At 38.1% G+C, this 11,229-nt stretch overlaps 1 protein-coding gene across 1 annotated transcript; it reads left to right on the forward strand.

Annotated features, from left to right (window-relative positions):
• The first annotated feature begins 563 nt into the window (after positions 1 to 563).
• On the forward strand, positions 564 to 11,229 carry LOC134757820 (putative nuclear receptor corepressor 1-like protein NCOR1P1). Its single transcript, XM_063702434.1, has 2 exons — positions 564 to 735; positions 10,974 to 11,229. The coding sequence occupies exons 1-2, from the start codon at positions 628 to 630 to the stop codon at positions 11,127 to 11,129; spliced, it is 264 nt and encodes an 87-aa protein (XP_063558504.1). The 5' UTR covers positions 564 to 627; the 3' UTR covers positions 11,130 to 11,229.

The following is an 11,229-nucleotide window of genomic DNA, read 5'->3' on the forward strand; positions in this document are numbered from 1 at the left end:
TTCTGGCCTTCTTTTTCTTTATTTGCTATTTCAGTTCCATAGAAGCATGCAAAGAGTAACATAACAAATGTCCATCTACCTACCATCTGTGATTACAAAACTTAGTATTTTATCATCCTTGCTTCAGAATTATTTAATAAAGACAATACTTCCTCTGCACAAATGCTTACCTTAAAACTACTCTTGAATTCTTTTCACAATTGACTTATCAACTCCCAAATTTAAAACCATGTATTTTTGTCTTTATATTCCTCAGACATTTATAGAAAGTTATTTACAGAGCAGTTACTGTGTGCCAGATATTATGCTGTTTTTATATACTGTTTTTACTTTATATAGCTAATTATATTATTTGTCACATATTAACCTATTTTAAATATAAAAAGAAATGACACATGAATGTTTTCAAACCTTGGTAACTTTTATTAAGTAAATACTTGAGAGGAAGCTTTTACTGGTAATTGTGGTTTTATTTATGTAGCTATAGTTATAATTTATTAGATGTACACTTGGTGTTTTAGTTCTTATTAATTCTATTTTTTTCCCATCCTGTTTAGATGTTTTCCTAGAAACATGATTGTTTATTGGCATTGATCTCACAGTCTGGTGAGGACTTCTTTACTGATAATGTCAAGTTCAGGTTACCCTCCCAACCAAGGAGCATTCAGCACAGAACAAAGTCATTATCCTCCTCACTCTGTAAAGTATACGTTTCCCAGCACCCGCCACCAGCAGGTAAGGAACAAATACTATGCAAATTGCACATGTTTTTTGTGTTTTTCTTTACTTTTCCTATTTAATACACATGTTGGTAGAAACCACCAAATTTACCTTTTTTTAAGTGGCAAGAGCTATTTACAAAAATGAGGAACCAAAGGTTGGGAATTAATTATTTCTGTCTTCCTACTGTGGCTTTATGCTGATTTCAGGAGTTGAACTTGTCTTTGCTTTTGATGAAAGGAGTTGATGATAAATGGAAAACTTATCAATTCTCTAGAATTTCTAGGGTAAGACCTATATTTATACTCCCAAGTTGTGGTTGAGTTTTAAGCTGGCCAGATAACTTGGCATGTCTTGAGTGATGGCCAGGATAGACCTCTGTCTTCTTGAGAGATTGATGGTAGGAAGATTTGCATAGTAGGTAGGAAGGAAGGGATGGTAGATAGGAAGGAAGACTGTATCATAGGAAGAGTTTGTAAGAGATTGATTTACCTTGTGAAAAATAAAGTATGAGGTGAAATAATCATCTCAGAGTAGACCAAGGATATGGGTGTAAGAGGTTTAAAGAAAAACAGGAAAGGATGGGATAAAACAGTCATCTCAGAGACTAAGAAAGCAGATTTGTCATCAAAATGTACTACGGGGTCCTACTGAGGACTCCTTTGAAGTGTAGTCATGATTACAGAGTTAGAATGGACATTCTTGTTGTTCCTGTGTAGGGAGGCATTTAGTCTTTTACCATTACGTGTAATGTTAGTTGCACGTTTTTGTTGATGCCTTTTTTGGTTGAAGAGGTTGTTTTCTGTTCCTAGTTTGAGAATTTCTGTCATGATTGGGTGTTGATTTTTGCTTGTGTTGTCCCCCTACCCTGGTGTTATTCATCTGATTACCAATTTTCCGGATTATTGTTGCTGTTGTTTTTTTCATAAAATCAGGCTGGGCGCAGTGGCTCACGCCTATAATCCCAGCACTTTGGGAGGCTGAGGCAGGTGGATCCCTTGAGGTCAGGAGTTTGAGACCAGCCTGGCCAACATAGTGAAACCCCATCTCTACTAAAAATACAAAAAAATTAGCCAGGCATCATGGCAGACACCTGTAATCCCACCTACTTGGGAGGCTGAGGCTGGAGAATCGCTTGAACCTGGGAGGCAGAGGTTGCAGTGAGCCAAAATCATGCCAGTGCACTCCAGCCTGGGCAACAAGAGTGAAACCCCATCTTAAAAAAAACAAAATTAACTTTGCAGTTTAGTTTATATATATACACATATATCTATATTAGAATGCACTCATTATATGTGTACATTGTAACAAATTTTGACAAATTCATAAACTCATAGAACCATCACCAAAATGAAGATGAACAACATTTCTAACACTCTAGCACATTCCTTGGCACCCCATCCTCCTTGGCACCCACCCATGTCAGTCCTCCTCCCCCACTTCCTACTAACCTCAGCTCCTAGGAAACCACTGATCTGCTTTCTATCATAAAACATTGTATATGTTCTGAGCTTCATGGGAACTCTTTTGTCTATGACCTTTTTGCTTCCCATAATACTTCTGCTATCTATCCATGTCTGGCATGTCCCAGTTCATTCCTTTTTATTGTCGAGTATGGGTATACCACAATTGGTTTATCCAGTCAACTTTTCCAGTTTTTGATTATTATAGGTAAAATTACGTAGAAAACATATATCTATATATTTGCTGTATCTAGATTATTAGGAGAAATGCAGATCAAAACCACAATGAGATAACATCTCACACCAGTTAGAATGGCAATCATTAAAAGTCAGGAAACAACAGGTGCTGGAGAGGATGTGGAGAAATAGGAACACTTTTACACTGTTGGAGGGACTGTAAACTAGTTCAACCATTGTGGAAGTCAGTGTGGAGATTCCTCAGGGATCTAGAACTAGAAATATCATTTGACCCAGCCATCCCATTACTGGGTATATACCCAAAGGACTATAAATCATGCTGCTATAAAGACACATGCACATGTATGTTTATTGCGTCATTATTCACAATAGCAAAGACTTGGAATCAACCCAAATGTCCAACAATGATAGACAGGATTAAGAAAATGTGGCACATATACACCATGGAATACTATGCAGCCATAAAAAATGATGAGTTCATGTCCTTTGTAGGGACATGGATGAAATTGGAAATCATCATTCTCAGTAAACTATCACAAGAACAAAAAACAAAACACCGCATATTCTCACTCATAGGTGGGAATTGAACAATGAGAACACATGGACACAGGAAGGGGAACATCACACTCTGGGGACTGTTGTGGTGTGTGGGGAGGGGGGAGGGATAGCATTGGGAGATATACCTAATGCTAGATGACGAGTTAGTGTATGCAGCGCACCAGCATGGCACATGTATACATATGTAACTAACCTGCACATTGTGCAGATGTACCCTAAAACTTAAAGTATAATAATAATAAGTTAAAAAAAAAGAAATTAAGCCACTTTTCCAAAAAAAAAAAAAATCTATTGCCTCATTTTCTTAACAGTATCCTTTGGAGAGCGTACATTTTTTAGTTTTATCAAGTCCGATGTACTTTTTTTTTGAGACAGAGTCTTGCTCTGTTGCCCAGGCTGGAGTGCTATGGTGCCATCTCAGCTCACTGCAACCTCTGACTCCCAGGTTGAAGCAACTCTCCTGCCTCAGCCTCCTGAGTAGCTGGAATTACAGGCATGTGCCACCACGCCCAGGTAATTTTTGTATTTTTAGTAGAGATGGAGTTTCACCATGTTGGCCAGGCTGGTCTCGAACTCCTGACCTCAGGTGATCCGCCCTCCTCCGCCTTCCAAATTGCTGGGATTACAGGTGTGAGCCACTGCACCCAGCCCCAATGTGTTATTTTTATTGTTCATTTCTTGTGCTTTTTGTGTCAAACCTAAGACGTTTTTGCCAAATTCAATGTCACTAGGATTTTCACTTACGTTTTCTTTTTTTCTATTTTTGTTTTGTTTTGTTTTTGTTTTTGTTTTTGTTTTTTTTGAGATGAAGTCTTACTCTGTTGCCCAGGCTGGAGTGTAGTGGTGCAATCTCAGCTCACTGCAAGCTCCACCTCCCGGGTTCACACCATTCTCCTGCCTCAGCGTCCCTAGTAGTTGGGACTACAGGGGCCCACCACCATGCCCAGCTAATTTTTTTTTGTATCTTTAGTAGAGATGAGGTTTCACCCTGTTAGTCAGGGTGGTCTCAATCTCCTGACCTCGTGATCCACCCGCCTCAGCCTCCCAAAGTGCTGGGATTACAGGTGTGAGCCATCGTGCCCGATCAATTTTCACTTATGTTTTCAACTCTAAGTTTTATAATTATAGGGCTTTCATTTAGGTAAATTAACTATTTTGAATTAAAATTTGATATGCGGTGTGGTAAGCATTGAGTTTCAGTCTTTCTGCATTAAGAATGATGTTAGCTTGGAGAGTGCTCTTTACTCCTATGTTTTCTTAAGGGGTTTGTGTAGGATTGGTACTTTTCTTTGAGATGGAGTCTTGCTCTGTCATCCAGGCTGGAGTGCAGTGGTGCGATCTCAGCTCACTGCAACCTCCATCTCCCGGGTTCAAGCGATTCTACTGCCTCAGCCTCCTGAGTAGTTGGGATTACAGATGCGTGCCACCACACCTGGCTAATTTTTGTATTTTTGGTAGAGATGGGGTTTCACCATGTTGGCCAGGCTGGTCTCGAACTTCTGAACTCAAGTGATCTGCCCACCTCAGCCTCCCAAAGTGTTGGGATTATAAGCAGGAGCCACTGTGCCTGGCCTCTTTCTTGCTTTTTCTTTCTTTCTTTCTTTCTTTCTTTCTTTCTTTCTTTCTTTCTTTCTTTCTTTCTTTCATTCTTTCTTTCTTTCTTCTTTTTTTCTTTCTTCTCTTTCTTTGTTTTTCTTTTTCTTTCTTCCTTTCTCTCTCTCTCTCCTCTTTCTCCTCTTTCTTTCTTTGAGTCTTGTTCTGTCACCCAGGCTAGAGTGGGCAATTGTGTGATCTCGGCTCACTGCAACCTCCTCTTCCTGGTTCAAGCAATTCTCCTGCTTGAGCCTCCCAAGTAGCTGGGATTACAAGCACCCGCCACCATGCCTGGCTAAGTTTTTGTATTTTTAATAGGGTCTCACCATGTTGGCCAGGCTGGTCTCGAACTCCTGACCTTAGGTGATCTACCAGCCTCAGCCTCCCAAAGTGCTGGGATTTCAGGTGTGAACCCACCACGTGTGGCTGGGATTGATATTTTTTCATCCTTAGATATTTGATAGAATTTATCAGTGAAACTGTTGGGCCCAGAATTTTTTTGTGTGGGAAGAATTTAAATATGAACTCAATTTCTTTAATAGTTATAATTGAGACACTCAATTTTTTCTTGAGTCGGTTTTGGTATATTTTGTTGTTTAAGGTATCAGAATTATTGACATAATTTGTCACAATATTTCCTCGTAATTTCAGTGCCTTTGAGATATGTTGCGATGTTGTTCCTCATGTTGATAACTTTTTATTATTATTTTTTAATCAGTCCGTCTAGAGGTTTATCAGTTTAATAGATTTTTGAAGAACTAGCTTTGGTTTCAATCATTTTCACTATTTTTCTAATTCACTGATTTCTACTCTTTATTGTTTTTTTCCTTCTCTAGTTGCCTGTGTATATATCATTTCTGACATCCTTCATTCTTTTTTGTATTCAGGTTTTCTTCTGATATTATTGTGTTTTTGCCTGAAGCACTTCATTTCTCTCAGTTAAGTCTTTTGGCAATTAATTCTCTCAGCTTTTATTTGCCTGAAAAAGTTTTTATTTCTGAAGACTATTTTCACTAGATATAGAATTCTAAGTTGACAGTTTCAGTATTTTAAGAGATGTCATATCATTGTATTCTGGCTTGTATGGTTTCTGACTAGAAGCCTGTGGTCATTCTTAATTTTTGTTCATTAATATATAAAACACATTTTCTCCCCTGTGGCCACTTGTTTTTTTGAGGCATTCTTTCTCTGTCATTCAGGCTGGAGAGCAGTGATATGATCTTGGCCCGCTGCAACCTCCACCTCCTAGGTTCAAGCAATTCTCATGCCTCAGCCCCCTGAGTAGCTGGGGCTGCAGGCATGCACTACCATGCCCAGCTAATTTTTTTTTTTTTTAGACGGAGTTTCACTCTTGTTGCCCAGGCTGGAGTGCAGTGATGCGATCTTGGCTCACCACAACCTCCGCCTCCCGGGTTCAAGTGATTCTCCCGCCTCAGCCTCCCAAGTAGCTGGGATTGCACACATGCGCCACCATGCCCAGCTAATTTTGTATTTTTAGTAGAGACGGGGTTTCTCCATGTTGGTCAGGCTGGTCTCGAACTCCTGACCTCAGGTGATCCATCCGCCTCAGCCTCCCAAAGTGCTGGGATAACAGGCGTGAGCCACTGTGCCTGGCCCCAGCTAATTTTTTGGATTTTTAGTAGGGACAAGTTTTTGCTCTGTTGGCCAGGCTGGTCTTGAATTCCTGGCCTCAAGTGATCTGCCTGCCTAACATATTCTAATATTTTCCCCAGTATCTTTTTGTTTCAATTTTTCTTTTTTTTTAAGAATACTGAAGTTTAAAATGTTTTTACTGCCATCAAATCTTTTTTGTATAATGTTTATTAACCTTTATGCCTAATTGCCCTTTCTTCCCTGATATCAAATAAATAAGTACCCCCACATTTTCTTTGAGTTTTCATGCAATGAAGAGTAATTTAAAAGATAATAAATGTATCTACAGTTTATTTTCAAATAGTTCAGCCAAAATAAAGTTTTAGACACGTACACAGACACACACAGAAAGCAAATATGTTAAAATGTTAACTACTGGTGAATTCAGATGAAGGATAAATGAGTGTCCATTATACTGTTCCTTCAACTTTTAAGCGAATTTGAAATTTTTTGAAATAGTAAGTTGGATGGGGAAAAATTCTTTGCCGTAAGCTAGAAATTAGCTAAGCCTCTAGGTGTTTTGTGACCCACCTTATCATGTGAAATATCTTTTATCATACAGTAGTCTGTGGGGTTTATAAGAAATGTTCTGCTGCATTAGAAAAAGAAATTTAAAAATATAGTGAATAAAGGTCATCTTCCATGGCTGAATACATTACCACAAATGTAATTTATAGAATTTCGTTTTTTAGCAGAAAAGTGTCTTAAAAACTCATTCATTAAAATGAGATGTGTTGTGTTGTAGTGTGACCCATTTCCATGTTATAGTTGAGAAACTGGGTGTTCAGAAAAATTAAGTGACCTGGATAGTACCTCCTGAGTTGGAATTAACCCAGGACCCCCGACTCTAGTCCTGCTTTTTTTCCTCTAAAGTGTAAACCGTGACTACTACTACTAATACTTCTCTTTCCATCTCCCTCTCCCCATTCTCTCCCAACTGCCCACCTCCAGAAGTAAGGATTTAAAAAGAACTAACATTTGTTAGATTTTTTTTTTAATGTTAAGCTTAGGTATATCATTTATAGAAGAGTTAAATAAGCTTGAAAGAAAAAAACTACCTACAGTTTTACCACTTAAAAGTTATGAACATTTTCATGTTGATTCTTCCCTATTTGTGTGTGTATGATTTCAATTTAAATTGAATTGAATTGAATTTTATGGTTTTTTTTTTTTTTTTTTTTTTTTTTTTTTGCTGCTGCTCCTTGTGGAACACGGCTAACCCCTAGGCAGTGTGTCCAGAGTCAGCCTGTATGAATACTTTAATGTGCTCACTTTGTACATTCTGTTTAACTTTACTTTTGCTTAAATACGTGCTTAGCTTTTTTTGTGCCAATAAGTTTACAACTGTATTGTTAGTGGCTACTTAGAATTCCACATATGAATAAATAAAGTTCACTGATTAAAGTTATTTATATAACTATTTAAATATAGTTATTTACTTATTTATTTCATGCCTGTAATCCCAGCACTTTGGGAGGCTGAGGCAGGCAGATCACAAGAGGTCAGGAGTTCGAGACCACCCTGGCCAACATGGTGAAACCCCGTCTCTACTAAAAATACAAAAATTAGCCGGGTGTGGTGGCAGGCACCTGTAATCCCAGCTACTCTCAGGAGGCTGAGGCAAGAGAATCGCTTGAACCCGGGAGGTGGAGATTGCAGTGAGCTGAGATTGCGCCATTGCACTCCAGCCTGGGGGACAAGAGTGAGACTTCATCTCAAAAAATAAAAAATAAAAATAAAAATAAATAAAGGTACCCACTCCTTCTGTATCCTTGCTGACACCACATTTATTGTTTAACAAAAAGATTGTTAATTTGATGATTGTTTTTAACTTATACTTATTATTTGTTAGTAAAATTTAACATTTTTTATTTGTTTATTGGTTATTTTTCCTGTTTTGTAAATTGCTGTTTCATATATGTTTCCCATTTTTCTGTGGGTTTGTTTTATATTGAGTTGTTAGAGTACATGTTTTGCAATGGTTTTCCTATTTAATCATTTGCCTTTTTAATTTGTTATTACTGTTTTGATAAGCAGAAGATTGTGTTTTTGCATGTGTCGGTTTTTTTGTTTTGTTTTGTTTTGTTTTGTTTTTGAGATGGAGTCTTCCTCTGTCACCCAGGTTGGAGTGCAGTGGTGCCATCTCTGCTCACTGCAATCTCCGCCTCCCGGGTTCAAGCCATTCTCCTGCCTCAGCCTCCCAAGTAGCTGAGATTACAGGCTCACACCAACACATCTGGCTGATTTTTGTAATTTTAGTAGAGATGGGGTTTTACCATGTTGGCCAGGCTGGTCTCGAACTCCTCACCTCAAGTGATCTGCCTGCCTCAGCCTCCCAAAATGCTGGGATTACAGGTGTGAGCCATTGTGCTGAGCAGAAGACTGTTTTTTATTTTATCCATCAATTTTTCATTTTTGAAAACTAATGTCTTTTATATCTTTTGGTTTTGGCCTTCCTGAACCCAAGATAATGTATTCTTTTTTTTTTTTTTAACTTGAGGCTTTTTGTGATTTGCTAATAAGCCTCTTATAAATGTTTGCTATTACTTGGCTTTTCTTAATGTAAGATATGAGGTAAGAACCTAATTCTTTTTCTTCAGGATTGGTATCTGGCTGTTTCAACCCAAGATTGTAAGCTTCATGAAGGCAGATATCTTGTCTGTTTTGATCCACCACCCTATTCCTGTTATATAAGTAGGCACTTGAGGATTTGGTTTCTTATTAAATATTTAATATTTAGAAAGGAATTCAGTGGAAAATATTCATTTGTAATATTAATTCTTTGGGCATGAATCAGAATCACTTGAGGAGCACTTTTGAAGTCTGCTGAATCAAAATGTAATCTCTTTTGCTATTATATATGCTTCTGTAACACAAATTTACTCATATGCATATAGTGGGAGAATGAAATTAATGTATCATGAAAGTCCTGGTGGTTCACCAAAGGTCTTTCTTCACGCATTAACATTTCTAAGTTCTCAGGAGTACGCTGTCTCATAATGAAAGAAAAAGGCTTCACAACACATGAAGACTTAAAAATATTTGAACATTCTGCATTTAGTTTTCATTTACTGCAAGTAGTAACTGGCTTAGTGAATTTAGGAACTGTTGTGCTTTTCATAGTGTTAGTGAAGATTCGAGCACTGAAAAGACAATGTGAAGACAAATTTTCTTGTATGTTTTTTAACGTTGATAAAGGAGGGCGGGGGAGAAAAAGAGGTTGATAAAGATGGTTATATGCCAAATCTGACTTTTTTTTTCTTTTTTTTTTTGAGACGGAGTCTCTCTCTGTCACCCATGCTGGAGTGCAGTAGTGCAATCTCAGCTCACTGCAACCTCTCCCTCCTGGGTTCAAGCCACTCTCCTGCCTCAGCCTCCCGAGTAGCTGGGACTACAGGTGCCCACCACCACACCCAGCTAATTTTTGTATTTTTTAGTAGAGACGGGGTTTCACCATGTTGGTCAGGCTGGTCTTGAACTCCTGACCTTGTGATCTGCCCGCCTTGGCATCCCGAAGTGCTGGGATTACATGCATGAGCCACCATTCCCGGCCACTGATATTTTATTTAGATGAAACGTACTGGTTTATTTTGGAAGCCAATGACCTCACGGATTTACATCTTAAGAGAGGAACATAAACTGTAGGGCTTAAAGCTGCCAAAGATTGACTGTATGTCAGATGCAAAGGATACTGGAGCTTTAACTCTATTAAGTTTATTAGAATTGTTATTGCTTTTATTGGTGCTTTCCTCACAGAATTTTTCAGGTTTTAGGGTATAGCCATAATTTATTTTCCCAGAGGGCCTCTTAGATTCAGTACATACTATTACAGAATATGAGGCTTTTCATCAATGTATACTAGCTGAAATATCTGTACTAAGGTGTTTTGAAGCAACTGTCCAGTTATCTCCTGTATGCATTCTTGGCTCAGAACTATTGACTTTTCACAGTTCCTTAATCATTATTTAATACATTTTAGGGTTCTGTAATCCTGTGAACCACCCTCATTGTAGGTTTCTCATAGTCTAAGTAAAATTAGTACTCTAAAATTTATCTGTTTCATAATATTGCTTATATCTTTACAGCAGACTGGAAATTAATAGGGTGTGTGTGGATGTGTGTTGGAGGGTAGTGGATTTTGGGTGAAGGGGCTTTCATTCTGCTACAGCTCTGCTGATTTGGAGGCGCAATGGGATGTTTTTGGCTAAGGAAAAGTTACCTATGCTGTAGTGTGGGCTTTATGAAAGTAGGCCCAGAGATAGTAGCAGCTGAAGTTCCCAGGTCACTTCTCTGACTTGTGTACCTCACTTTTGGTTTGGAAAGCCTGAAAACTTTTGATAGGAACACTTGGCCATGTTACAGTTGTTAAGTTGGGTGGACACACAAGTTTTACCTGGAATAATACTATTTCCCAGCTAGTTGTTCAGACCATTTGAAGAGCCATTGCCAGGAAATGGCTGAGAAGTTGGTAACTTCCTTTGTCATGATTGCATTATTTACCTATAAATTCTCTATAATTTCAGTATTGTTACACTAGAGGCTGATCAACACTACCTCACCTGACTTTGTATAGCTTTTAGGCTCTTCAAAATAGTACAGGGTATATCTAATCTATAAAAGTGAGGTGAGAATTTGCATATATGTAAATATGAAAGTTACTACTAAAGGTTTCATTAGACACATAGTACACATGGCTCTGCTGTGGTTTAAAACTGACTTTTTCATTTAAGGCAATCTGGACTCTATTAGTGAGAAATGAATTGTTTTTCTTGGTTTTATTCTCTAAAGAATCCAGCATTTGGAGGCAAACATGAAGCTCCGTCCTCTCCAATTCTGGGGCAACCGTGTGGAGATGATCAAAATGCTTCACCTTCAAAACTTTCAAAGGAAGAGTTAATAGAGTGTATGGATCGTGTAGATCGAGAAATTGCAAAAGTAGAATAGCAGATCCTTAAACTGAAAAAGAAACAAGTAAAAGTCTTTGCCTAATATATTCTAAGAATGTATGTTTTTCTCCCTACAGAAGATATTTTTGAGTTTTCCA

This window comes from Gorilla gorilla, chromosome 21 (assembly GCF_029281585.2).
Source record: "Gorilla gorilla gorilla isolate KB3781 chromosome 21, NHGRI_mGorGor1-v2.1_pri, whole genome shotgun sequence".
Lineage (NCBI taxonomy): Eukaryota > Metazoa > Chordata > Mammalia > Primates > Hominidae > Gorilla > Gorilla gorilla.

What these genes read in the sequence shown, in the direction of transcription:
- LOC134757820 (XM_063702434.1), top strand. Translation starts at nt 628, where the DNA reads ATGTCAAGTTCAGGTTACCCTCCCAACCAAGGAGCATTCAGCACAGAA. An exon ending in CCAGCACCCGCCACCAGCAG is followed by an intron (nt 736 to 10,973) that starts GTAAGGAACAAA and finishes TATTCTCTAAAG; the next exon opens with AATCCAGCATTTGGAGGCAA.